Source organism: Ovis aries, chromosome 20 (genome assembly GCF_016772045.2).
Source record: "Ovis aries strain OAR_USU_Benz2616 breed Rambouillet chromosome 20, ARS-UI_Ramb_v3.0, whole genome shotgun sequence".
NCBI classification, from domain to species: Eukaryota; Metazoa; Chordata; class Mammalia; order Artiodactyla; family Bovidae; genus Ovis; species Ovis aries.
In genome coordinates, this window is record NC_056073.1 from 30,166,607 (window position 1) to 30,194,471 (window position 27,865).

Here is a 27,865-nt window from a genome sequence, read left to right on the forward strand (position 1 = left end):
TTTTTTTTCTTTTCAGGGGAAGATAAACCTTGTTTGTATCTTGTGAAAAAAAAAAAAAAAAGAATGGACTGGTTGGATCTCCTTTCAGTCCAAGGGACTCTCAAGAGTCTTCTCCAGCACCACAGTTCAAAAGCATCAATTCTTTGGTGCTCAGCCTTCTTCACAGTCCAACTCTCACATCCATACATGACCACAGGAAAAACCATAGCCTTGACTAGATGGATCTTAGTCAGCAAAGTAATGGCTCTGCTTTCTTCCAAGGAGTAAGCGTCTTTTAATTTCATGGCTGCAATCACCATCTGCAGTGATTTTGGAGCCCAGAAAAATAAAGTCTGACACTGTTTCCATTGTTTCCCCATCTATTTCCCATGAAGTGATGGGACCAGATGCCATGATCTTCGTTTTCTGAATGTTGAGCTTTAGGCCAACTTTTTCACTCTCTTCTTTCACTTTCATCAAGAGGCTTTCTAGTTCCTCTTCACTTTCTGCCATAAGGGTGGTGTCATCTGCATATCTGAGGTTACTGATATTTCTCCCGGCAATCTTGATTCCAGCTTGTGTTTCTTCCAGTCCAGCGTTTCTCATGATGTACTCTGCATAGAAGTTAAATAAGCAGGGTGACAATATACAGCCTTGACGTACTCCTTTTCCTATTTGGAACCAGTCTGTTGTTCCATGTCCAGTTCTAACTGTTGCTTCCTGACCATACCATCTACAATAGAAAAGGCAAATTGAGAGGTTTTTTCACTGTAATATCACACCACATGCAGAGTGAAGGAATTACAAGTACACATAACCCCATATGGACAAAATTTCACAAGCTAATATTGAGTGGGAAAAGTCAGACAAAAAAGAACACATATTATAGTACATTCCAATTTTGGAAAGTTCAAGAATAGGTGAAATTAATGTATGGTGTACAGCAGAGATGGGGGTAATAATTACCCTTGAGAGGACATGACTGGGAGGTCCCACTACTCTTGCAAGGAGTTTTAACTAGGAGTTTAACAAGGAGAGTAATGATTTTAACTCTTATATTGGATGTTGGGTACATGGGTCTGTATACTATGTGTAAATGCATTGAGTGATTTGCTACCATATGTTTTTTGGATTCAACCATTAAGCTTCGGCAAATATCTTTATTTTGAAAAAGAATTCATCTACTATGATGTAATATTTTTGCTGCCACTAAAAGGTATATTATGCATGAATATTTATTATTTATGACATACTAAGATTTTCATTATGCATTTACTTGAATAAAAAATTTGGTTATTACCAAAATTCTGGCCACTGTGCAAGTTCAGTTCAGTTCAATTGTGTCTGACTCTTTGCAATCCCATGGACTTCAGCATGCCAGGCTTTCCTGTCCATCAGCATTTCCCAGAGCTTATTCAAACTCATGTCCATCAGGTTGGTGATACCATCCAGCCATCTCATCCTCTGTCATCTCCTCCTCTCCCCTTCAGTCTTTCCCAGCACCAGGGTCTTTTCAAATGAGTCAGCTCTTCGCATCAGGTGGCCAAAGTATTTGGCATTTCAGCTTCAGCATCAGTCCTTCCAATGAATACTCAGGACTGATTTCCTGTAGGATGGACTGGTTGGATCTCCTTGCAGTCCAAGGGACGCTCAAGAGTCTTTTCCAACACCACAGTTCAACAGCATCAATTCTTCGGCACTCAGCTTTCTTTATAGTCCAACTTTCACATCAATTCATGACTACTGGAAAAACCATAGCTTTGACTAGACGGACCTTTGTTGGTAAAGTAATGTCTCTGCTTTTTATTATGTTGTCTAGGTTTGTCATAGCTTTTCTTCCAAGGAGCAAGTGTCTTAATTTCATGGCTGCAGCCACCACCTGCAGTGATTTTGGAGGCCAAAAAAATAAGGTCTCTCATTGTTTCCATTGGTCCCTCATCTTTTTGCCATGAAGTGATGGGACCAGATGCCATGATCTTAGTTTTCTGAATGTTGAGTTTTAAGCCAACTTTTTCATTATCCTCTTTCACTTGCATCAAGAGGCTCGTTAGTTCTTCTTCACTCTCTGCCATAAGGGTGGTGTCATCTGTGTAACTGAGGTTATTGATATTTCTCCCAGCAATCTTGATTCCAGCTTGTGCTTCATCCATCCCAGCATTTCACATGATATACTCTGCTTATAAGTTAAATAAGCAGGGTGACAATATACAGCATTGACATACTCCTTTCCCTGTTTGGAACCAGTCTGTTGTTCCATGTTCAGTTCTAACTGTTGTTTCTTAACAGATTTCTCAAAAGGTGGGTCAGGTGGTCTGGTATTCCCATCTATTGAAGAATTTCCCACAGTTTGTTGTTATCCACACAGTCAAAGGCTTTGACGTGGTCAATAAAGCAAAAGTAGATGTTTTCCGGAACTCTCTTGCTTTTTCAATGATCCAGCAGATGTTGGCAATTTGATCTCTGGTTCTTCTGCCTTTTCTAAATCCAGCTTGAACATCTGGAAGTTCACAGTTCACATACTGTTGAAGCCTGGCTTGGAGAATGTTGAGCTTTATTTTGCTAGTGTGTGAGATGAGTGCAATTGTGCGGTAGTTTGAACATTCTTTGGCATTGCCTTTCTTTGGGACTGGAATGAAAACTGACCTTTTCCGGTCTTGTGGCCACTGCTGAGTTTTCCAGATTTGCTGATATATTGAGTGAGGCACCTTCATGGCATCATCTTTTAGAATTTGAAATAGCTCAACTGGAATTCCATTACCTCCACTAGCTTTGTTTGTAGTGATGCTTCCTAATGCCCATTTGACATCGCATTCCAGGATGTCTGGCTCTAGGTGAGTAATCACACCTTCGTGGTTATCTGGGTCATGAAGATCTTTTTTTGTATAGTTCTTCTGTGTATTCTTGCCACTTCTTGTTAATATCTTCTGCTTTGGATAGGTCCATACCATTTCTGTCCTTTATTGTGTTCATCTTTGCATGAAATGTTTCCTTTGTATCCCTAATTTTCATGAAGAGATCTCTAGTCTTTCCCATTCTATTGTTTTCCTCTATTTCTTTGCATTGATCACTGAGGAAGGCTTTCTTATCTCTCCTTGCTATTCTTTGGAACTCTTATTAACCTATGAATTTTCTGTGAATTTCCATCCTTTTCTTTTCTCTGTTTGGCACCCTGAATCAATTAAATGAGTTGGTTCAAGTAAAGTATTTATAAGCTAGTAACCAAGTAGACTCAATAAACTTTGGCTTTTATTCACTAAATTATACTTTATTTGCAGATAGTGTTTCTTATGGGTGCTTGGCATATGGTTGGTACTCAATATTTTGCCTATATACTCAGGGAATATCTATACGCTGCTTACAATGGTTGCTTACTTTTTTATGTGTACACCCAGTTGCTAAAACTATGAAGAGAAGTTACTGAGGACAGAAACTTTACATATTCATTATTTCAATACATGCGTCTTTAAATTTGTATTGGAAGCCTCGTTTGTAGAAGGTGTAGTTGAAATTTTTCTAAACCATCATAAAATGGTTTCTTTCTGCTTATTCTGCTTAACAGTTCCTTCCTCTTTTGTCTTTTTCCTTACATTCTGTACCATAAACAGCGCAGAGAAACCAGGGTGCACATTCACATTTATCTAGGAAATTTGCTCAGCTAAATATTCAAGTTTATTGCTTACAAATTGTTTTTCATTCCACTGAAGAACACAATTCAGCCAAGTTCTGTTACTTTACAGGAATCAGTTTCCTAATTAGATATCCAATTTCTAATTTCTAATAAGATGTCCCTCGTTTCCTGCTGAGACCTTACCAGAAACACTTTTAACAATTATATATTTTTTAAATTAATATACTTAAAAAAACAGTTTTAGGTTTACATAAAAACCCCATCTGGGCTCACCACTGCCCCCCTCCACTACCCAATTTTCCCTATTAACATCCTGCATTAGTACAATACATTTGCTACAACTGATGAGCAAATATTGATAAATTATTATTGATCACAGTTTATATTAGGGGTTCATTCTGTATTGTTTGACACTCTCTAGGAGAGTTCGACTAATGTACAATGATATATCTACCACCACAAAGTCATACAAAATAATTTCACTGCCCTAAAAATCCCGTGCTACATCCATTCCTCTCTCCTTCCCTTTCCAAACCGCTAGCAACCATGGATGTTTACTGTTTTCATAGTTTTAACTTTCCCATAATATTATATAGTTGGACTCCTAGAGTATGTAACCTTTTCACTTTAACTTCTTTCACTCACCAAGTTGCATTTAATGTTTGTGTTTTTTTGGTAGCTTGATTGCTCATTTCATTCAGTTCAGTTCAGTCACTCAGTCTGACTCATTGCGACCCCATGGACTACAGCACACCAGGCTTCCCTGTCTTTCACTAACTCCCAGAGCTTGCCAACTCCTTTCATTGCTGAATAATGTTACACAGCAGGGATATACCACAGTCTATTTAATCATTCACCTATTGGAGAACATCTTGGTTGCTTCCAAGTTTTGGCAATTGTTTGTGTGTGTCTAACTTTTCAGTTCATTTAGGTAAATTCCAAGGAGTACAACTGCTGGATCGTATTGTAACAGTGTGCTTAGTTTTGAAAGAAACTGCTAAACTGTCTTCCAAAGTAGCTGCACCATTTTGCACTCTCACTAGCAATGAGGTGCATTCTTCTTAAACTTAGGAAATTGTTCATCTCTTTACTAGGTAGCCTATTGTTTATTAGAGATTAAAAATGGGAGCTTGGGACCAAATTACTCAATTCAAGTCTCAGCTTCCTCATTAATTGGTTATGTCACCTCAGGCAGGCTACTCAACTTATCTGTGCCTTAGTTTCCTCTGTAGTAAAGAAGAAATAATAATAAACAACTTAATAAAGATCATTTTAAGAATTAAATGTTAGCTATGAAGCAGTTGCTCAGTGTCTGACTTTGCAACCTCATGGACTATACAGTCCATGGAATTCTCCAAGCCAGAATACTGGAGTGGGTAGTCTTTCCCTTCTCCAGGGAATCTTCCCAACCCAGGGATCGAACCCAGGTCTCCCACATTGCAGGTGGATTCTTTACCAGCTGAACCACAAGGGAAGCCCTGCTGGCTCAGACGGTAAAGCGTCTGCCTGCAATGCGGGAGGCCTGGGTTCGATTTCTGGCTTGGGAAGATCCCCTGGAGAAGGAAATGGCAATCCACTCCAGTACTCTTGCCTGGAAAATCCCACGGACGGAGGAGCCTGATAGGCTACAGTCCATGGGGTCGCAGAGTTGGACACGACTGAGCGACTTCACTTCACCTTCATAAAGCAGTTAGAACACTGGCACATAGAAACTATTAAATGATAGCTGATTTCATGTGTTCTCTGTTTTCTGATGGGGAATCCTCCACATGTTGGCTTTTCATCCTCAGGCCTTTATATATATCTATCACTTTCTTCTATTTCATTCATGTTTTTATTATGATTCACACAGCTTTAAAAGAATATCCTGCATACAACTGATTCACTTTACCACAGTATCAATTCTGTTCTTCTCCAGTATGATTTTAATTATCTTCCTTCATTTTAAACATGCTTGCATGTGTTTTAAACCCCTTTCATCCAGTGTTTTTATTTCTACTTGTTTTCTCACAGCTTTCATTCATTTCATTTAGGCCATGTCTTCTTACAACCTACTAAGAATTGTTTACTGAAATTTTCTATTTCTCACAGTAGGTCTTTTCTGAAATCTGCTTCTAGATATTGTCCCCCTTCCTTTGACTACAACTTTGTTCTTCATATACTCAATGTTGGAATTTTAAAATTCAGTGTTTTATCAGTTAACAGACTGGGTGATTTGACCTTAGCTCGACTATACAAATACGGAGACGCACAGAAGTAAAGTGCTTGGGCCACATGTTTAAAAATATAGAAACCTACCTACTTCTGTTAGATTCTTTTCTGCCAAGGACACACCGACTGGCGTTGGGCTCCATTCGCAACTACATGCTGATTGAAGTAGGCAAATACAATGCACTACCGTAGGGCAAAACACGGTAAGACTACCTCACGGTTTAAAACGTGGGTCGCAACCTATTTTAGAGTCATGAAAACAATATAACGGGTCAGGACTAGAATTTTTTAAACAAAAGAACAGAACACTAAATACAATGCCGGGCAAGTAATTAGGGCAAGTAATGCATTATGGAATGCTTATTTACGTTTCTGAGTTATAGTTGTATATAAAAGTGTATTCTTACAATCAGTCCGGTCACAAAACCTTGAGAGCCAGAGCTCTAACGAAGGTTTTCACCTGAGACATTTAGAAACAAACTACTCGCGGGTAGAATTGCTCGATCCCGCTCTATGAGATCCCACACGTTGGCTGAGGCCTCTGGGAAATGGAGTTTAGCGTCGTGGAGCATTCTGGGAATCGTAGTCCTGCATGCCCTCGGAGCGCCGTTTACCGCTAGTAAGTGGGGGTGGGGTTCTCTTCTCACGACCGGAAGTGGCCGTTGAAGCCGGCTGTAGGCATGAAAAGAGGTTGGCCGAGGGAAAAGTCCAGCTGCTTCGGCTCCCTTCCCTAGGTTTGGTGATTGTCCCAGAGCTTCCGGACCCGGGATCGGAGTGTGAGAATCGCTCTAGAGGGAAGCCCAGGTATCACTATGGCAACCGGCAGCCCTCCGGCCGCGTGACGTCACCTCTCTCACTCTAGGCTAGGAGCGGCCTCTGCGGGAGGGAGCTGGGGAGAGTCCTCGAAGAGGGCGCCCCTCGCCTCCTTCAGTGTGGGGGCTGTTCCGCCCCGATCTCTGGGAGGGCTTTGTTCTTTTGTTCAGGCCTAGGAGGAAGGCCTAGAGCCGGGCCCCGCCCTGTTTGTCCACCTTCCAGCTTTTCTGCTCCGCAACAGGTGTGTCTTGAGCCTGCGGGGGTGTGAGCCCGCAAGTGTGCACTGAGGTAACCGTTTGAGTAAATGGGCGCCTCTAGCCGGATTCTAGGGTAGGCGCCAGGGTTTTTTGTTTGTTTTTTTTTTTTTAAATCTGCGGCCAAACCTGCGTACTCGATCTCCATTCTGTTTTTGTTCGGCGGCGGGAGTGCCACCAGCCTCTTTAATGCTCTCTCTGGACATTTTTCTTTTCCAAGGATCTCTTGACCACTGTGCAAAACTCTTTTAAGGTGTGACTTTGTAACGGTTGCCGCTGACCCCATCTTGTGTCTTTTAGGGCAACCAACTTCAGCGTGTATAAGGGCTCAGACTCCTGCTGGACATCTGGGCTCCAGAAAGAGGACCCAGATACGCTGCTTGGGAAACCCTGGTGTCCAGATTACAAGAGGAACGGGATGAGCGCCTGAGATGGAAGGTAGTAGAGATGACTTGGCGGGGGGAGAGTGGGATAATGATAGCAAAAGAAACGTCCTGACCTGAGGATTAAATACTTGACAGAGCTGGAAGAGGTGAAAGAAAGGAGCCCTATGAGGATGGAGAAAAGAAACAGTTACATCATAGGGAGAGACTTGGAGGAAAAGTTAATCCTGCCTGGCTTTGGGATTGGGGAATGAAAAGGAATAATGATTCAGAATGTCTGTGATCCTCACATGACTTGGATTTATTAAAAATTAGAATGATAATTTTACAGTGAGAAAAAATCTTGGTAGTCATCCCTTCAAGTGCAAGAATCAGTTCTGTAATACCCCTGGGTGTTGGCCATCTGTTAAGTCTATGCCTTAACATCTGTTAAGTCTTTGGAGGTATTAAACTCCATTTTGAGTGCAGACTATTCCCTTGTTGGCTTTTTCTTTTTTTAGTTCCTTATATTAGGCAGAAGTGCCTTTCCTGGTAACTTCTGTGTTGATCTTAGTTCTCTTAGTCTTCCAAAGCAAGAGACTGCTCTCTGTTTAACACTGCTGTCCTTCAGATATGTGAATTGAGCTGTTTCCAACTCCTACTCACAAATTCTCTCTTTTCTAAGTAAAATAGCCTCAGTTCCTTTGATGGGTCTCCATGTGATATATCTAGTGTGCATGCTAGGTTGCTTCAGTTCTATCTAGACCTCTTCTCTAAAAACTCTACCACATGACAGCATGCTTCTTAAAATGCATTGCCTAAGACTACACATAGTCATTTAGATGTACTTTGAAAAACATGTTAAAGTGCGATGTACTATTTCTTTTGATTTGGCTATTTCTGCTGTTCAGTATCATTGTATTTGCTTTTTAAAAATCAGCGCTATTATGCTGTTAGTCCTAGATCTTTTTTTTTACATAAACTGCTGTTAACTAGATTTACATCATCCTTGTATAATAGAATTGCTTTTTATTCTCAATGTCAGGACTTCATATTTATTTATTATGATTATTCAATTTTTTTGGCCAAGTATTTTAGCTTGTCAGAGTAATCAGTAATTAATATTAAGTTGGTTTTTCAGTATTTTAACTGTTTTTTCCACCTTTATGAGTAAGGACAGAGCCCTGTGATAAGTCACTCTAGACTTCTTTCTATGTTGTCATTATCTTTACATTCTTTAGGTATGACTATGCAGTCATTTGGTTTAACCTAACTACTATCATACAGTCCTTTTTCTTGGATCTGTTTAATATCACCAAAAATCTTAACATTATTTATATTATTTACTTAGGTTTGAGCTATACCTTATATTTGTCTTCAGCTCTTTTTTTCTAAAGGTACAAAGAATCTCTGTTTTATTTCTTACAACTGTGTATGTATCTACAGTTATCTCAAAACATTCTACTCCCAATGAACAATTGGGAATTGTAATAAAAACATGAATTCCATAGCTTCCAAAATATGAAATAAGAATAGAAACCAACAAAAACATGCAAGATCTGTACACTGAAAGCTGCAAAGCATTGCTGAGAAAAATTTTTTTCCAGCTTTATTGAGATATAATTGATCCTGACATTGTGTAAGTTTATGTTATCCAATGGGATGACTTGATCCACCTATGTACTGCAAAATGATTACCACAATAAGGTTAGTTAACCACATCTATCACCACATATATTTGCCTTTCTCTGTATGTGTGTGTGAGATGAGGATATTTAAGATTTATTCTGTTAGCAACTTATAAGTGTATAATACAGTATTGTTGACTATAATTACCATGATGTACATTAGATCATCACAGCTTATTTGTAACTGAACATTTATACCCTTTATTCAAAATCTCCCCATATCCCCCACCCTCTGCTGCTGCTGCTACTGCTTTTAAGTCGCTTCAGTAATGTCCAACCCTGTGCGACCCCATAGACGGCAGCCCACCAGGCTCCCCCGTCCCTGGGATTCTCAAGGCAAGAACACTGGAGTGGGTTGCCATTTCCTTCTCCAGTGCATGCAAGTGAAAAATGAAAGTGAAGTCGCTCAGTCGTGTCAGACTCTTAGCGACCCCATGGACTGCAGCCTACCAGGCTCCTCCGTCCATGGGATTTTCCAGGCAAGAGTACTGGAGTAGGGTGCCCCACACTTTAGCCCCTGGAAACCATCATTCTACTATTTCTTTCTGTGTTCTGCCTTTTTAGATTCCACTTATACAATCATGCAATATTTGTCTTCCTCTTTCTTATTTCACTTAGCATAGTACCTTCCATCCATGTTGTCCCAAATGACAGAATTTCCTTCCATGTTATGGCTGAATGGTATTGCATTATATATGTGTATATTCCCACTGTTAGTGGGAATGTATATTAGTGTACCCACTGTAAAAAAACATACAGAGATCAGTTCAGTTCAGTTCAGTCACTCAGTCATGTCCGACTCTTTGCGACTCCATGAATTGCAGTATGCCAGGCCTCCTTGTCCATCACCAATTCCCGGAGTTCACTCAAACTCACGTCCATCGAGTAGGTGATGCCATCCAGCCATCTCATCCTCTGTCGTCCCCTTCTCCTCCTGGCCCCAATCCCTCCCAGCATCAGAGTCTTTTCCAATGAGTCAACTGTTTGCATGAGGTGGCCAAAGTATTGGAGTTTCAGCTTCAACATCATTCCTTCCAAAGAACACCTAGGACTGATCTGCTTTGGAATGGACTGGTTGGATCTCCTTTCAGTCCAAGGGACTCTCAAGAGTCTTCTCCAACACCACAGTTCAAATGCATCAATTCTTCGGTGCTCAGCTTTCTTCACAGTCCAAATCTCACATCCATACATGACCACTAGAACAACCATAGGCTTGAATAGGCAGACCTTTGTTGGCAAAGTAATGTCTCTCCTTTTGAATATGCTATCTAGGTTGGTTATAACTTTCCTTCCAAGGAGTAAGTGTCTTTGAATTTCATGGCTGCAGTCACTATCTGCAGTGATTTTGGAACCCCCCCCCCCAAAAGTCAGCCACTGTTTCCCCATCTATTTCCCATGAAGTGGTGGGACCAGATGCCATGATCTTCGTTTTCTGAATGTTGAGCTTTAAGCCAACTTTTTCACTCTCTTTCACTTTCATCAAGAGGCTTTTTAGTTCCTCTTCACTTTCTGCCATAAGGGTGGTGTCATCTGCATATCTGAGGTGATTGATATTTCTCCTGGCAGTCTTGATTCCAGCTTGTGCTTCTTCCAGCCCAGCGTTTCTCATGATGTACTCTGCATAGAAGTTAAATAAGCAGGGTGACAATATACAGCCTTGACACACTCCTTTTCCTATTTGGAACCAGTCTGTTGTTCCATGTCCAGTTCTAACTGTTGCTTCCTGACCTGCATACAGATTTCTCAAGAGGCAGGTCAGGTGGTCTGTATTCCCATCTCTTTCAGAATTTCCCACAGTTTATTGTGATCCACGCAGTCAAAGGCTTTGGGATAGTCAATAAAGCAGAAATAGATGTTTTTTCTGGAACTCTCTTGCTTTTTCAGTGATCCAGCAGATGTTGGCAATTTGATCTCTGATTCCTCTGCCTTTCCTAAAACCAGCTTCAACATCTGGAAGTTCACAGTTCACGTACTGTTGAAGCCTGGCTTGGAGAATTTTGAGCATTACTTTACTAGCGTGTGAGATGAGTGCAATTGTGCGGTAGTTTGAGCATTCTTTGGCATTGCCTTTCTTTGGGATTGGAATGAAAATTGACCTTTTCCAGTCCTGTGGCCACTGCTGAGTTTTCCAAATTTGCTGGCATATTGAGTGCAGCACTTTCACAGCATCATCTTTCAGGATTTGCAATAACTCAACTAGAATTCTATCACCTCCACTAGTTTTGTTCATAGTGATGCTTTGTAAGGCCCACTTGACTTCACATTTCAGGATGTCTGGCTCTAGGTCAGTGATCACACCATCATGATTATTTTGGTCGTGAAGATCTTTTTTGTACAGTTCTTCTGTGTATTCTTGCCACCTCTCCTTAATATCTTCTGCTTCTATTAGGTCCATACCATTTCTGTCCTTATCTTTGCATGAAATGTTCCCTTGGTATCTCTAATCTTCTTGAAGAGATCTCTAGTCTTTCCCATTCTGTTGCTTTCTTCTATTTCTTTGCACTGATCGCTGAGGAAGCTTTCTTATCTCTCCTGACTATTCTTTGGAACTCTGCATTCAGATGCTTATATCTTTCCTTTTCTCCTTTGCTTTTCACTTCTCTTCTTTTCACAGCTATCTGTATGGCCTCCCCAGACAACCATTTTGCTTTTTTGCATTTCTTTTCCATGGGGATGGTCTTGATCCCTGTCTCCTGTACAATGTCATGAACCTCCGTGCATAGTTCATCAGGCATGCTGTCTATCAGATCTAGTCCCTTAAATCTATTTCTCACTTCCAATGTATAATCATAAGGGATTTGGTTTAGGTCATACCTGAATGGTCTAGTGGTTTTCCCTACTTTCTTCAATTTCAGTCTGAATTTTGCAATAAGGAGTTCATGATCAGCTCCCAGTCTTGTTTTTGCTGACTGTATAGAGATTCTCCATATTTGGCTGCAAAGAATATAATCAATCTGATTTTGGTGTAGACCATCTGGTGATGTCCACGTGTAGAGTCTTCTCTTGTGTTGTTGGAAGAAGGTGTTTGCTATGACCAGTGCTTTCTCTTGGCAAACTTCTGTTAGCCTTTACCCTGCTTCATTCCATATTCCAAGGCCAAATTTGCTTGTTACCCCAGGTGTTTCTTGACTTCCTACTTTTGCATTTGAGTCCCCTATAATGAAAAGGACATCTTTTTGGGCGTTAGTTCTAAAAGGTCTTGTAGGTCTTCACAGAACCATTCAACTTCAGCTTCTTCAGCGTTACTAGTTGGGGCATAGACTTGGATTACTGTGATATTGAATGGTTTGCCTTGGAGACGAACAGAGATAATTCTGTCATTTTTGAGACTGCATCCAAGTACTGCATTTCAGACTCTTTTGTTGACGATGATGGCTACTCTGTTTCTTCTAAGGGATTCCTGCCCACAGTAGTAGATATAATGGTTATCTGAGTTAAATTCATCCATTCCAGTCCATCTTAGTTCGCTGATTCTTAGAATGTCAACATTGACTCTTGCCATCTCCTATTTGACCACTTCCAATTTGCCTTGATTCATGGACCTAACATTCCAGGTTCCTATGCAATATTGCTCTTTACAGCATCGAACCTTGCTTCTATCACCAGTCGCATCCATAGCTGGGTATTGTTTTTGCTTTGGCTCCATCCCTTCATTCTTTCTGGAGTTATTTCTCCACTGATCTCCAGTAGCATATTGGGCACCTACCGACCTGGGGAGTTCCTCTTTCACTATCCTATCATTTTGCCTTTTCATACTGTTCATGGGGTTCTCAAGGCAAGAATACTGAAGTAGTGTGCCATTTCCTTCTCCAGTGGACCACATTCTGTCAGACCTCTCTACCATGACCTGCCCGTCTTGGGTGGCCCCACACAGTATGGCTCATAGTTTCATTGAGTTAGACAAGGCTTTGGCCCGTGTGATTAGATTGACTAGTTTTCTGTGATTATGATTTCAGTATGTCTGCCCTCTGATGCCCTCTCGCAACACCTACCGTCTTACTTGTGTTTCTCTTACCTTGGACATGGGGTATCTCTTCATGACTGCTCCAGCAAAGTGCAGCCACTGCTCCTTACCTTGGACCAGGGGTATCTCCTCACTGCCACTCCTCCTGACCTTGAACATGGAGTAGCTCCTCTCAGACCTCCTGCGCCCCCACAGCCACCGCTCCTTGGACGTGGGGTTGCTTTTGTCTGCCGCCTCCCCTGACTCGGGTGTTGGGTAGCTCCTCCTGGCCGCTGCCCCTGACCTCGGATGTGGGGTAGCTCCTCTAGGCTGCTCCTGTGCCGTTGCAGCCTGGCACTCTCAGCTGCTGCCCCTGGGCTCAGATGTGGGGTAGCTCCTCTCGCTCGCCACCCCTGGCCTCAGACGTGGGGTAGCTGTTGTTGGTGGTAGGGCTGGAATTTGAACCAATCCCTTCTTGAACCCAAGAAGCCTCACTGGAGGCACGAAGACCTCTGGACAGGAGGGTAGATGGCCCCTTTGCAGGCTCCCGAGGTAAGCGGTGTCCAATTTATAGTTTCCACACAAGCCTAGCCTCCCCAGGGCAGGCAGAGATTCCTTAAGAAATTAAAAATAGAACTACCATATAATCCAGCAATCCCATTTCTGGCTATGTATCCAGAGGAAATAAAATCACTATCTCAAAGAGATATCTGCAACCCTGTATTCATTGCAGCATTATTTATACTAGTCAAGACATGAAAGCAACCTTAGCGCCCATCAGTGGATAAATGGATAAAGAAAATATGGTATATATTTATATTTCCATAGCGGCCATGCCAATGTACATTCCCACCAACAGTGGACAAAGGTTCCTTTTTATCCACATGCTCACCAACATTTATCTCTTTTCTTTGTGATAATATTCATTCTAACATCTCCAAGGTGATATCTCATTGTGGTTTTGATTTGCATTTCCCTGATGATTAGTGATATCAAGGACCTTTTCCTATACATTGGCCATTTGTATATCTTCTTTGGAAAAATAACTATTAAGGTTCTCTGCCCATTTTTAAATTGGATCATTTGATTTTTTTTGGCTGTTGATTTGTATGAGTTCCTTATATATTCTGGATACTGGCCACTTATTAGATACATGATTTGCAAATTTTCTACCTTTCTATAGGTTGCCCTTTTATTTTACAAATTGTCTCTTTTGCTTTTTAGTTTGATGTTATCTCACTCTTTTGGGGGGGGGGAATTACATATCTGTCTGTGTACATTTCCTCTTACTGTTAAAAACGTCAATGAAAAAAATCTTCATTGTTTTTCCCTCAAGATTTCTTTTACAAAATTTCTTTTCCGTTACTGGTCAAAATGAAGTCTGGAATAACAGTTGCTTTTATTGCTTCCTCTCCTTCTTGAGAATTGGACTTTCATGTCAGCCATTACTCTGAATAGATGTCCCAAGAGCAAAGTTTGTTTTCATTTTGTTTATTGATGTTTAAGTTACTACATTAAGTGCATGAATCTTGAGCATACCGCTTGATTAATTTTTATATATTATATACAGTGTAACTACCACCCACACTAAGATATGGAATATTTCTATTGCCCCAGCAGTCTCTCTTGTGTGCCTGTCAGTCAGTAGCCCTCCAGAGGTAACCACTGTTCTAAGTTTTTTAATTTAATATACAGGCACACCTCAGAGATATTATGGGTTTAGTTCCAGCCACTGTAATAAATCATGTATTGAAATAAACTGAATCCCATGAGTTTCTTGGTTTCCTGGAGCATATAAAAAAGTTATGTTTATACTATATTTTTGTCTAAGTGTACAAAAAGCACTATGTGTAAAAAAGTGTATATACCTAATCTAAAAAAAATAGGTAATTGCTAAAAAGTGCTAAACATCATCTGAACCTTTAGGAAGTTATAGGAGTAGCATGAAAAATTACTGGTCACAGATCACCACAAATAATATAGTAATAACAAAAAGTTTGAAATATTGTTGAAAATTACCAAAATGTGACACACAGACATGAAGTGAGCAAATGTGTTGGAAAAAAATGGTGCTGATAGACTAGCTCAATATGGGATTGCTACAGGCCTTCAATTTGTAAAAAGAAAAATTTTAAAAACCCAGTGTCTAAGAAGTGCAAATAAAGTGAAGCACAATAAAGTGGGGGTATGCCTGCAAATGTACTCATATAGTATGTATTCTTTTGTGTTTGTCTTATTTTGCTCAATATTGTTTATGAGATATATCCATGTTGTTAGGTAAAGCATCCTTTTATATTGGAATACTATTCTATTGTATGAATATACCACAGTTTATCCATTCTGCTGAAAGCCATTTGGATTCTTTCTGATTTGGGCATATTATAAATAAACCTTCTATGAACAATTTTGTAGAAGTCTTTTGGTGGATATAACCCCTCATTTCTCTGGGTATATGCATAGGAGTGGAATTGTGGAGTCATAGGGCAGGTATATGTATATCTTTCATATATACTGCCAAACAGTTTTTCTTATGATTGGTAAATATTTATGCCCACAGCAATGTACAGAAGTTCTAATCTCTGTATTCTTGCCAGTAATTAGTACTGACCATATCTATTGAATTTTAGACACTCTGGTGGGTAGGTAATGTAGCTAAGTATATGTCATTGTGATATTTAATTTGTATTAATAGCAAAGTTTCAAAGGGTGAGGGGGAAGACTTTTGGAAAGTAATCTGATTGTTAGTTTTATATGTAGCAGAGAATATGTGCATCTATAAGGGAATGTATCCATTCTTCACCAAACTCCCATCCAGACTGCCACAGTGGATACATGTTAAAAGGATGTTAAAGGGAAATTCCCTTTATACATGTACATTGTCAGAAGGCAGCAGAAATATTTTGCCTGACTTAATGAAGAATATGGATTAAGTTGTATGATGAAAGTGACTGTGAGTATGTAGAGGCAAAATTGAATCTTAAAGTAATTCTTTACTTTCTAACTCTACTGATGAAAGCACCAGGGTCCTAGTCAGCAGTTACTTTGTGGTTTTTGTTTTTAGAAGAAATGGTATAATTCCTGCTGTTTTCATGTAGAAAAAATAAGTGGATTTTACAGCTAACTTGGACAGGATTCATTGTAGTTTCTTTTCCCTCCGCTAGATCTGTCTGCTTCAGAGTCTGCTCTTTTCCAAGGGGGACATACTTTACTCCCATCAGCTAGTTTTCAGGTAAGTTGAGATTTCCTTTACATTTCAGTCCTTAGAAAGGAATTGTGTATTCTTTTGGTGTGATGTGTGTTTATCTAAGAACCAATGTTGGCAATTCATTCTGGGCTCCCTTTGCCAATCACTTTCTTTCTAACTCTGCCTCTCCAGCTTGACTAATATATTCATCACTTACTTCTTGCTTATATCGTGGCATGTGCCAGCGATGAGAGAGCAAAACTTGATATTTTACCTGAATAGACCAAATGACTGCTATAAAAATATAAATATTAAAAAGATGAAATGAGTACCATGGAAAATGGAGTCTATGTAGTCTAGAGGGTTTAGGAGAGTTTGTGCAGTTCTCATTGTTTCTTTCTTGTGTAACTCCCTTCCATATAGTACTCTGTCCTGTGAACTCTAGTCACCTTGACTTCCTCAAACTCAGCATTATCTTTTCAGTTCAGAGAATCTGCAGGGTGGCTCTTGAATTCCCCTTCCCTGCACCCCTGCCTGGAAACTCTCAAAGCAGTAAGCTGGAGCAATTGTAGGGCTCACTTCATTTGTTTCCTGATTCATGGAGATCACTGTTCTTTGTTATCTGAGATTCAGTGCCTTGGAAACTTGTTTCATACATTTTTGTCTGGAATTTTTTGGTTATTTAATGCAGGAGGGTAAATCCAATCCTGTTAATCCCATCAGGGCCACAGCTTCGTCTTTTTGAGGTTTGGCTTTGTACTGTAAGCTTTGCTAGATCTGATCTAGTGTAGTCTTACTACTGGGCTGGGTTTTCAGGGTCCCTATGACCACCATTTACTTCAGTGATTTGCTAGGATGGTTCATCCACCCCAGCAGCATAACTCAGGAATAGAGATCATGACCACAAAGGGTACACAGTAGGACTAGAAGGAAAAAGATACTTATAAGGCTGCAAAGAAATCTGGCTGTACTTTCTCTCTTGCTGTTGTCCACAGAGACATGAGAAATGTCTCTTATCGAGGAAGTCTGCTTGAGTCTCTCAGTCTAGAGTTCTTAAAAGGGAGCTGATCACATCAGCGTGTGCTCTCTTGTGGCTGTTAACTAGTCGTGGTGCAGGCCTCAAACTGGGCACCACATGTGCATCATAAATCTTCACATATACTTTAAACAATGCTGACAGTCTGGTACATCGGGCCCCAGTATTCCAGGCACACGATAACTTCGTCAGTCATTGGACTATATAAACATGCATTTTCAGAGCTTGTTTAAGGTTCAGAAACATGGATCCAAGTGTCCCTGGAAATTAGCAAAGATAGAGCAAACCGGATTTGCTGCTTTAACTCTTGCCTCACAGGCTAAACTAGCCCTGCTCCTCAGGTGCACTGGGACTGTGGGAGCTGATTGCTCATATCATCTGAACTCTGGGTTCAGTTGGGTCACGTTGTTAACTTGTTATTGCCTGTGAAGATTGTATTCACACCGGGTTTTTGGACCTCCTCCTTTGCATCTCCCTTGTCTCTAGTGTCTATCCTGCAAATCCTGAGCTGCCATCTGTGTCTCTTTAGTTCAGGAAGACCACTGTGCCTTACTCAGGTTCTGCTCCCTGCCCTGCAGTCTGGAGATGCCTCCAGGCAGGAATCTGAAGGATCTGAGGCGCTCGTGTGATTTTCTCCCTTTTCTCAGGGATTACAGTTCTATTCTGTCTGCTGTTCAAAGTATTAAAACCCTTGTTTCAGTTACATTGTGGAGTTTTACAGTTGTTTATACTGGGAAAGCTAGTCCAGTTGCTCTGTCATGGTTATAAGTCCCAATAATTTATCTGTTTTAAAACAGAATTATCTCTTTTACTCAGGAAGTTCCCCTGCATTGCCTCTGAGTCCCACTAGAATTGCACTGATAATATTGGGTAGTGTATTCTTTTAGCTTTTTCTCTGTGCATTAACATACAAACTTTCCCATTCATAAAAATAAAAATGGCATAATACCATGTATGCCATTTTTAGTGTGACATACATTTCCTAATCAGTGCATATAGAGACACTTTATTTTTTGATACACTCTATTCTTAAAATGTCTACATGAACTGCTTTGGTATGGATGTACCATGTATTCTTTAACCTCTGTCCTATTAACAGACATCTAAGTTTACTTTTTTCCTCACAAATAATATTGCAAGGATATTTTTACATATGTTTTTGCATCCCAGGGTGTTTCTAGGGAATAAATTCCTACAAGCTACAAACTTGGCTTGAATGATATATGCATTTAAAGTCTTGATAGATCCTGGCAGACTGCCCCTGTGTAGATTGCATTAGGGTTCTGTTCCCACCATAATACACATGAGCACTTTCAGCTGTGTTCCCTAATCTGATATCTCATTGTTTTATTATGTTTTTCTTGGAATGGAGCATATTTTCATGGTTTTAATGCCATAGATGAATTGCCTGTGTGGGTTGTTGGCTTTTTTGTTGTTGTTGTTATTGTCATAGGTTGTTCATCTTTCACCCATTTTGCTATTTGCAGGAGCTCAGAATGTTGCATTTTGTTTATGGTTTTTACAGAAGCTTTACATTTTATGTAGTTTTATCTGTCAATCTCATAATTTTTGCCTTCCATATATCAAGCTTATGAAAGTATTTTTATGTCTTTTAGTATATTATCTTATTTTTGCTTTTTCTTTAAAATTTAATGTCCAATCCAGCAGATATTTTTGTGATGCCATGAAATAGGGAACTCACTTTATTTTTTTCTCAAATAGACAGTTATTTATTATGACACCATTTAGTGACTAATCCACCTTCTCAAAGCTAATTTGAAAGTTGCTTAATCCCATTTAGTTCTTATAAACAAAGCTGTATTTTTGGGTTGTCTGTTTTCCATTGAGTTTTATTCCATACTAGACCAGTATGTTTTACCTTTTAGTATACTTTACTATGTTATTTAGTATATTTTGAAATGTGGTAGGGTAAGTCTCCTCCCCAGATTCTTTCAAACACATTTTTGGCTGTTCTTGCACTTACAGTAGTAAGACATATTATTGATGTTATCAAGGTTTACTCTTGATACTTGAGATATCTTGAAACACAGAGATGATGATGATGATAATTATGAAGATCAATACAACAGCAGTCAACGTTGACTGAGCACTTGATAGACCCTAAATTAAGCATTTGATAGCAAACATTTCTTATTTAATTCTTACAGTAATCCCATGAGTCAGGTTCTGTTTTTATATTCATTTTGCAAAGGAGGAATTAGCAAAATCATTTTTCAGATAGCCCAGAACTTCCCTTATTTCCATCAGTACAGCTAAATTTGCCCCTTTCCAAGGTAAATGCTTTATGGCTAAGCAGAAATATGTCTGGTCTTCCAGGAATCAGTGACCTTCAAGGATGTGATAGTGGACTTTACCCAGGAAGAATGGAAACAGCTGGATCCCGTACAGAGAGGTTTATTCAGGGATGTGACACTGGAGAATTATACACATCTGGTCTCTATAGGTAAGGGGATTACTTTTCTGAGTTAATATCTGGAGGTGTGGAGGAGGGGTGAACTCACGTACTTAGGTGAGTTTTTTCCTTTCAGTTAAGGAACCAAAGACTTCTAAAATTCAAAAGGTTTTGAAAAGGTTTCTACTCTCTAGTAGGCTTCCTTCATAGCTCAGTGGGTAAAGAATCTGCCTACAATGCAGGACACCTGGGTTTGATCCCTGGGTTGGGAAGATCCCCTGGAGAAGGGAAAGGCTACCCACTCCAGTATTCTGGCCTGGAGAATTCCATTGATTGTATAGTCCATGGGGTCACAAAGAGTCGGACACGACTGAGTGGCTTTCACTTTCACTCTCTAGTAAGTAGAAGGACAAACTAATAATTTTTCTAAACCGAGATCAGTTCCCAAGTTATACCACATTTTGGGACGTATAACATCGAAGTTTTGTATATGTTTTACTTCCATCTGATTTGTCCACCTCTCCTTTCCTCAAGACAAAGCGATGAGAATGAACTCTGAGAAGGCACTTTTCTCTCACTGCAGAAAGGTAACTTTTTTTTTAAAATTCCAATGAATAGGACTCCAAGTTTCCAAACCTGATGTGATTTCCCAGTTAGAGCAAGGGACAGAGCCGTGGATTGTGGAGCCCAGCATCCCAGTAGGGACCCTTGGAGGTAAGTAGTGGCTACCTGGCAGATGAATGTTATTAACTCTGACGACCAGCCTGATGAGAGGATTTTGCATCTGAAATGTAGAGGTACTTGCTTCTCCTTAAAGTGTCTGTTGTGGAGAATGGGAAGGCATTTGTACTCTCTTATGTGTTGTCAAAACACTAAATGTCTCAACATGTGAATACATAGACATTTTTATGCTCCTTTCAAAGGACTTGTCCTTCCTGCTCTTTTCTAAAAGCAACTTCTTGACATGGAATCTGGATTCTATCCTTTCCCAACCTCCTTGGGACCCAATTCTTATAATTATTAGTACTTTTTAGTCCTTACAGTTTTCTTTTTGGATCTCTAGGCTCCATCCCCAGAACCTTCAAACAGAAATAGGTACCTAAATTCCAGATACTTTTACTCAACACTGTTAATCTATCTGGCCACCATCCGGACTGCCTTTTTGCTTTCCCAACCAAACTCTGCAAAAGTGAGTTCCATACCTGTAGACATCATTTTTTTCCATACCTAGTCCTGCCTTAATCTCATTGTTTAGCTTTTTATCCTACTTAGTATTGTCCTGTCCTTGACATTATGAATAACTTTCTTCTAAACCTTGATTGTTAAATTGCACAGAGAGACTTCTTCAAAGATCTGACCCTGAAAAAATATAGAAACTAAGGCATTTTAGGTAAGGAATATACCTTCAGAAGTAATGAGGTAGAGATGAGGGTCCTTTTTTATGGGGAGAAAAAAAGCATGCAGTATTCAAAGTTGGGAAGTACTGAATTAGCTACATTTTAGCAGGTTTCATTCTCTCTCTCTTTTTTTTTTTTTGCTGTGCAGGGCCTTTGTTGCAGACCACAGGTTTCCCATTGTGTTGGCTTGTGGACTCTGGAGCATGGGCTCAGTAGTTGTGTCACATGGGCTTACTTGGTTCATGGCATGTGGGATCTTCCCAGACCAGGGAGCCAACCCATGTCCCCTGTATTAGCAGGTGGATTCTTATCCACTGTACCACCAGGGAAGTCCTTTAGCAGATTTCTTATTAGAGAACCACTCAGATTTTTTTTTTTTAACACAGTCGAGAATTATGAATTTCTAAGAGTTGCATAGAATGTAACATTTCTCTCCCCCATCCTCCTAACCATGATTCTGGTTTGTTTGGTTTTTTTATACTGCACCTTTAAAATCTTTCTTTTAAAAGATGGTTTCGTGGGACACAATTTGAAAAACTAATTTTTAAAAAATAAGAGCTTTATTAACTTGTGTTTACAGTTTGTTAACTTTTGGAAAGTTACAATGAGGTGGCCACTGGCCCAAGCCCTTGTCTGCATCATTTTCCTGTCCTCTTTATTACCATTTTCTCTAGGCTGTCTTGGTGACTTGGCCCCTGCCAGATTTTATATATAAAATCTATTTATTTATTTACCTATCTGTCTATCTATCTATCTATCTATCTATATACATATTCTGTCTTACTAGTCTACCTTGTTCTTTTGCAGCCTGAATGTCAGCACCCTCTAGTATCTCTCCACGCACAGGGTGTCGGAATATACTGTGGGCATTGCCCATTGACTTTGCATACTGTATAATAAAGTGAAAATTGCTTCCTGCAGTAGGAGTGGTACTGTTCAGTCTGGCCTCCTGGAATTTTCTCCAATCTTTCATTCATAAACCCACTCCTGATACTCTGGTTACTCTCTTGGTTAGTGCATGGACAGTATGACAATGTGGATAATATTGGTCAGTCTGTTGCATGTTTATTGCTTTCATCTGGAACTCCAACCTGGCTCAAGATCAGCCACTTCTACACTCTTTTTGCCTTTAACAGCATATGACTCCATGGTCTCCATATCCTTCCCTGTGAAGTACTTCCAGGAGATATTTTTTATGGTTCTCTGCTGTACAAGTAGTAGTTCCCTTGTGGCTCAGCTCGTAAAGAATCTGCCTGGAATGTGGGAGAACTGGGTTTGATCCCTGGGTTGGGAGGATCCCCCAGAGAAGGGAAAGGCTACCCACTTCAGTATTCTGGCCAGGAGAATTCCATGGACTGTTTAGTCCATGGGGTTGCAAAGAGTCAGACATGACTGAGTGCCTCTCACTCACTATACAAGTATATCCTTAGTGTCAGTTTTGTTGTGGAAAACATATCCATTTCTTATATTGATTATTTGTTCCCCCCCAAACTTGTTTTGCATTAATCTTCCTGTCCCTGCTAGAGAAATATTGCTGTTAGGAGGCTGCCTGCCCTTCTGCATGCTGATAGGTGCTACACCATTACTCATGGTTCCAGGTATGGAGGGGATGGTAGGCAACTCTGGCTCCCTGCCCTGCTCCTCATGCTTGCAGTGATAATGGTGATGATCACAACTGGGCTGGCAGCACAGGTGATTCAGGGTTTGCTGGGGGTCTGCTGTACCTTCCTGTTACCAGTGGAACCAAAGAAATGCTGTTTTAAATACAGCCTTTTTTTCTTTACTAAATCTGCCAACATTGACTACCCTGTCATCTTTCTTGTCTTGGCACAAGACAAACTGTCCCACAGTAGAAAGCAGAATAGTGTAACTCTACTTCCTGATTATGTACTTTTCTGGTTTCTTATATTCTTTTGCTTGTTTTCGGAAAACTGCTTTCTTTCTTTAGTATATTTTATTCATCCATTACACTAAACACACTCAAGAATCTTTCCTTATCGCTGATCTTTTTTCACATACATTCTTACGTCTTTATTCTTTTCCTTCCTGTTTTGAGCTGATAGTTTCTATCCTATGTTTGAACATTGTAGTTATTCCCCTACTTTTGGCATCTTCCATCCCCTCAAACACCATTATAGTCTAGTCCTCCTTTTCTCTTCCTAATTCTCAAAATGCCTAGGGTTGACCTTGTCATCTTCCTCCACCTAAATTATTTGCTTTACTATTTACAACTTTCTCATTTCTAGCAGTGATACAGCTACTCCTTCAGTTTTCTAGGCTATAAACCATGGAGCCCAAGTCATATCTTCTGTTTGTCTTATCTTGAAATCACGGTTTTAGATTTTTGTTTTGTTGTTCACGGGCAAGGAATCCCTGTTCAGACTGCCCTTTTTAGATCCAGTCCATCTTGTCTCCTTAGCTATGTCTGTGGTCACTTTCTAAATTTACTGTCACCTTAAGTGAAGTTCCCTTCCTGGTAGAGATTATCTGTGAAATTAAATTAGGCAGTCTCTTGCTGCTCTCATATTTTATTTATCATTCTCCTTACCTCTTTCCAAATGTCTCCCCAAATAACAGGGCTGTATTTGAAAGTTCTCAGAATTCCCTGAGGGCTTTATTTTTAGTTTCATTAGGTCATCCCCACAGTAACACTTTTGCTGTTGTATTTTTTTTTTCCCCCTCAATTCAGAGAATGCTGACATTTTCTTTTTCTTTCAGACTGGGTGACAAGACCAGAAAATAGCATAACAGCCTCAGAGCTGGACATTTCTGGAGAAGAGCCATCTCCAGGGGCAGTAGCAGAAAAGCACAAAAGGGATGATCCTTGGAGCACCAACTTCTTAGAAACTTGTGAATCCAAAGGCAGTCCAGAGAGGCAGCAGGCAAACGAACAGACACTGCCAAGGGAAATAAAAATAACTGAAAAGACCATACCAACTTTGGAGCGAGCACATGTAAATAATGACTTTGAAAAAAGCATCAATGTGAGTTTAGACCTTTTAACACACAAGGAAATATCTCCAAAACAGACCTCTACTAAAACAAGTGTCAAACAGAATTTAAACCCAGTTAAAAAAGAGAAGTCTTGTAAGTGCAATGAATGTGGGAAAGCTTTTACTTATTGTTCAGCTCTTATTCGCCATCAGAGAACGCATACTGGAGAAAAACCCTACAAATGTAATGAATGTGAAAAAGCCTTCAGCCGGAGTGAAAACCTTATAAACCATCAAAGAATTCATACTGGAGATAAACCATATAAATGTGATCAGTGTGGGAAAGGCTTCATTGAGGGTCCATCTCTTACTCAACATCAAAGAATTCACACTGGAGAAAAACCCTATAAGTGTGATGAATGTGGGAAAGCTTTTAGTCAGAGAACTCACCTTGTTCAGCATCAGAGAATACACACTGGTGAGAAACCATATACTTGTAATGAGTGTGGAAAAGCCTTTAGCCAGAGAGGCCACTTCATGGAACATCAGAAAATCCATACAGGAGAAAAACCTTTTAAATGCGACGAATGTGATAAAACATTTACCAGGAGCACACACCTTACTCAACATCAAAAAATCCATACTGGAGAGAAAACCTATAAATGTAATGAATGTGGGAAGGCTTTCAATGGACCCTCAACGTTTATTCGTCATCATATGATTCATACTGGGGAAAAACCATATGAGTGCAATGAATGTGGTAAAGCCTTCAGTCAGCACTCAAACCTCACTCAGCATCAGAAAACACATACTGGGGAGAAACCTTATGATTGTGCTGAGTGTGGGAAATCCTTTAGTTACTGGTCATCCCTTGCTCAACATCTCAAAATTCATACTGGAGAAAAACCTTACAAATGCAATGAATGTGGAAAGGCCTTCAGTTACTGCTCATCCCTTACTCAACATCGGAGAATTCACACCAGAGAAAAGCCTTTTGAATGCAGTGAATGTGGAAAGGCTTTCAGTTATCTCTCAAACCTTAATCAACATCAGAAAACTCATACCCAAGAGAAAGCTTATGAATGTAAGGAATGTGGGAAGGCCTTTATTCGAAGTTCATCTCTTGCTAAACATGAAAGGATTCATACTGGTGAGAAACCCTATCAGTGTCATGAATGTGGGAAAACCTTCAGTTACGGCTCATCCCTTATTCAGCATAGGAAAATACATACTGGAGAAAGACCTTACAAGTGTAATGAATGTGGGCGAGCCTTCAACCAGAACATACACCTTACACAGCATAAGAGAATTCACACGGGAGCAAAGCCTTATGAGTGTGCCGAGTGTGGCAAAGCCTTTCGACATTGTTCATCTCTTGCTCAACATCAAAAAACACACACAGAAGAAAAACCCTACCATTGTAATAAGTGTGAAAAGGCCTTTAGCCAGAGCTCCCATCTGGCTCAGCATCAACGAATTCACACTGGAGAGAAGCCCTATAAGTGCAATGAATGTGACAAAACCTTTAGCCGGAGCACTCATCTGACTGAACATCAGAATACTCATACTGGAGAGAAACCTTACAACTGTAATGAATGCAGGAAGACTTTCAGCCAGAGCACTTACCTTATTCAGCATCAGAGGATTCATTCAGCAGAGAAGCCTTTTGGATGTAATGATTGTGGAAAAGCCTTCAGATACCGTTCTGCTCTCAACAAACATCAGAGACTGCACCCTGGCATATGACTCTTCTAGGATCATCTTAAACATAGGGGATGCATTTATTCGGGGATACATTTACTCTGGTTTGTCCTTTTGTTCAACACGGAAGAATCAGGCTGGATTGAGAAACTGCCGAAAATACTTTTACTTTTCACTGTTGTGCTGTGGAATGGAAAGTGCATTGGGCTGAAATAATCCGATTATGTTGTTAAGCAATTTGTGACATTGGCAAATTCAGCTATTTTAAGCTTCAGTTTCCTCTCTGAACCGAGGGATTTGGAGTAGGTCATTTCAAAGGTCATTTATTCAGTTTTGTAAGTTCACAATATATTCTTGAATAGGATTATTATACATCAGCATTTTGCTGTGTTACGTCTAGAGTATATGTATTTATGCATGTTTTGCTAATAGAAAGCGTTTATGTTTCAGCAAGTAGACTGGAGGTCTGTTATGCTCCTGTTCTAACACATTCAAGTTCTTTAAGTAACTGGTTCCTAATAAAAAGAATTGTAAAATACCCTCAAATTAACAATTCAGGAGCATATAATGGCTCACTTAAGTCAGTACAGGTGTTAAACCTTCCTATTATTTTCTCTTCTAGTATGTTTTAACATTCTAGAAGTTTATCACAACTATATAGAGCCTCTACTACAGCTTACACCTGTGCTATTTAACCCTAGTTACATAGTGAAATCACTTCAGAAACTTTATAAAATTCTGTTGCCAAGACTCCCACGCCCAGTGACTGATTGGCTCGGAGTAGGGTCCAGGCTTCAGTATCTTTTTTAAACTCCTAATATGTACCCTGGAAAAAAAGAAAAAACTGGATTAGATTTCAGTACTCACTCCCTTAGTACCTCCTTGTAGCTACTCCTAGAAGCTCACAGGTAGCTATTGCATACACATAATGTAATTTTGACTGTTAAGTTTGTTTTGTAAATTGATTTCTCAAACTTTGAGAGATAAGGTCAATTTGTTTCCTTACCAAAGTGCAGAAATTAAATGGCTGTATAAAATAATAGTCATTTTATTTGCTTTTCCTTGGCCACCTGATATAAGCAGATGACAGTGAAAGTGACACCCCTGAAGATGGGTGGCCCATAGGCTGCATGGCCATTTGTGACAACCCTGGTCAAAATAACATTTGAGCTAGAAATAAATGTGAGTTTAGCCATAAAGAGATTGGCCCTCATATTTTCTCCAGATACAGTCTGATTATGTGGTCAGCTCTTTTAGGAGCAATTGACAGTTTCCTAGCCTGGGCTTGAGAATGGGGAGCTCTGAGAACAAAAGGTAGCACTGAAATTGATTGTTATTTATATAAAGGGGTTCCAGACTCTTCCCACAAAGGAGGTTTGGGGGAGTGAGTGCTATAGCTCACTTCAAGTGGAAAAAATCCAGTTATTTTTGCTTATATCATGCCAGTGACCTGCATCAGATTTTTGTCACCTCCTTAAATGAAGATGCCAGGCAGTGAAGAACAGAAATCAGGAAATAAAGTAGCCATTTAAATCTCGTGACTTTTTTCTGTTGTTGTTTTGTAACATCCTTGAAGAAATGTCATCTTGGTATTTCTTAATTTCTCAAGGCTTCCCTTATATAGGCATTTTGCTTATCCTCCAGCAGAGGTAGACACTGGCAGAGAGGAATGGATCTCAGGTTATAGGATACACTTTGGTTGGAACCTGAGCCACTCCCACAGCATGAGGAAATGAAGTTTCTATATCCAGGTGAAGGGTCCTCCTGTTTCAAAGGAGATCCCAAAATAGAAAATACCAGAGTTTGTCTGGAATGAACAAGAAGACTCTTGTTCTTTTGCCACACTGATTCCCATATGAGGGAACAATTTATTTGGGAATTTCTCACTAACCTTGGAAGATCTTACTTTGTTCCATTAATTTGATCTCTTCATAGATAACGGTCAGGTCAAACCCAGAGCACTGGAAATGTGTGATCACTGCCTAACTTAATTCTTCTTTTATTAAAAACAAATCTGATCTTTCATGCCTTTATATTCTCAGACTGGATGTGTGCTAACCACTCCTAGATAATACAGGCCTGGAGAAGGGATAGACAGTGTGGTTCCAGAACTTAACACGATCTCGCAACTCTCTGCTAGCTATCCCAGTTTTCCCAAAGTGGGTAAATTGGCAATTGCTGCTGTTTCTCAGAGATACTAATCTACTTATACACTGTGGTAAACTAAGGTTTGGTCCTTTGTCACCTGATCTGTCCCTTAGCCATCTGCATAACCTTCCCTCCTTACTCCTAATTTTAAGAGCAGAGTGAGTAATTTTAAGTT

General features: G+C 39.9%; 1 protein-coding gene and 1 long non-coding RNA gene across 4 annotated transcripts; one reads left to right on the top strand and one right to left on the bottom strand.

Moving 5' to 3' along the window:
- Nucleotides 1-6,479: 6,479 nt before the first annotated feature.
- ZNF184 (zinc finger protein 184) lies at nucleotides 6,480-27,080 on the top strand. 3 transcript variants are annotated; one of them, XM_042237165.2, is made up of 6 exons: nucleotides 6,480-6,961; nucleotides 7,186-7,323; nucleotides 16,040-16,107; nucleotides 19,436-19,562; nucleotides 20,130-20,225; nucleotides 23,627-27,080. In XM_042237165.2, exons 2-6 carry the CDS (start codon nucleotides 7,317-7,319, stop codon nucleotides 25,585-25,587), a joined length of 2,259 nt encoding a protein of 752 aa, XP_042093099.1. In that variant the 5' UTR covers nucleotides 6,480-6,961; nucleotides 7,186-7,316; the 3' UTR covers nucleotides 25,588-27,080. The 3 variants fall into 3 exon arrangements, with proteins under 3 accessions (XP_042093099.1, XP_014958028.1, XP_042093097.1); XM_015102542.4 differs by having other exon boundaries at nucleotides 6,480-6,872; XM_042237163.2 differs by having other exon boundaries at nucleotides 6,480-6,622.
- On the bottom strand, nucleotides 23,493-25,686 carry LOC132658262 (uncharacterized). Its single transcript, XR_009597634.1, has 2 exons — nucleotides 25,468-25,686; nucleotides 23,493-23,805 (listed from the first exon to the last, which is right to left on the bottom strand). It is a non-coding gene; the product is annotated as an uncharacterized LOC132658262 (long non-coding RNA).
- Nucleotides 27,081-27,865: the final 785 nt, after the last annotated feature.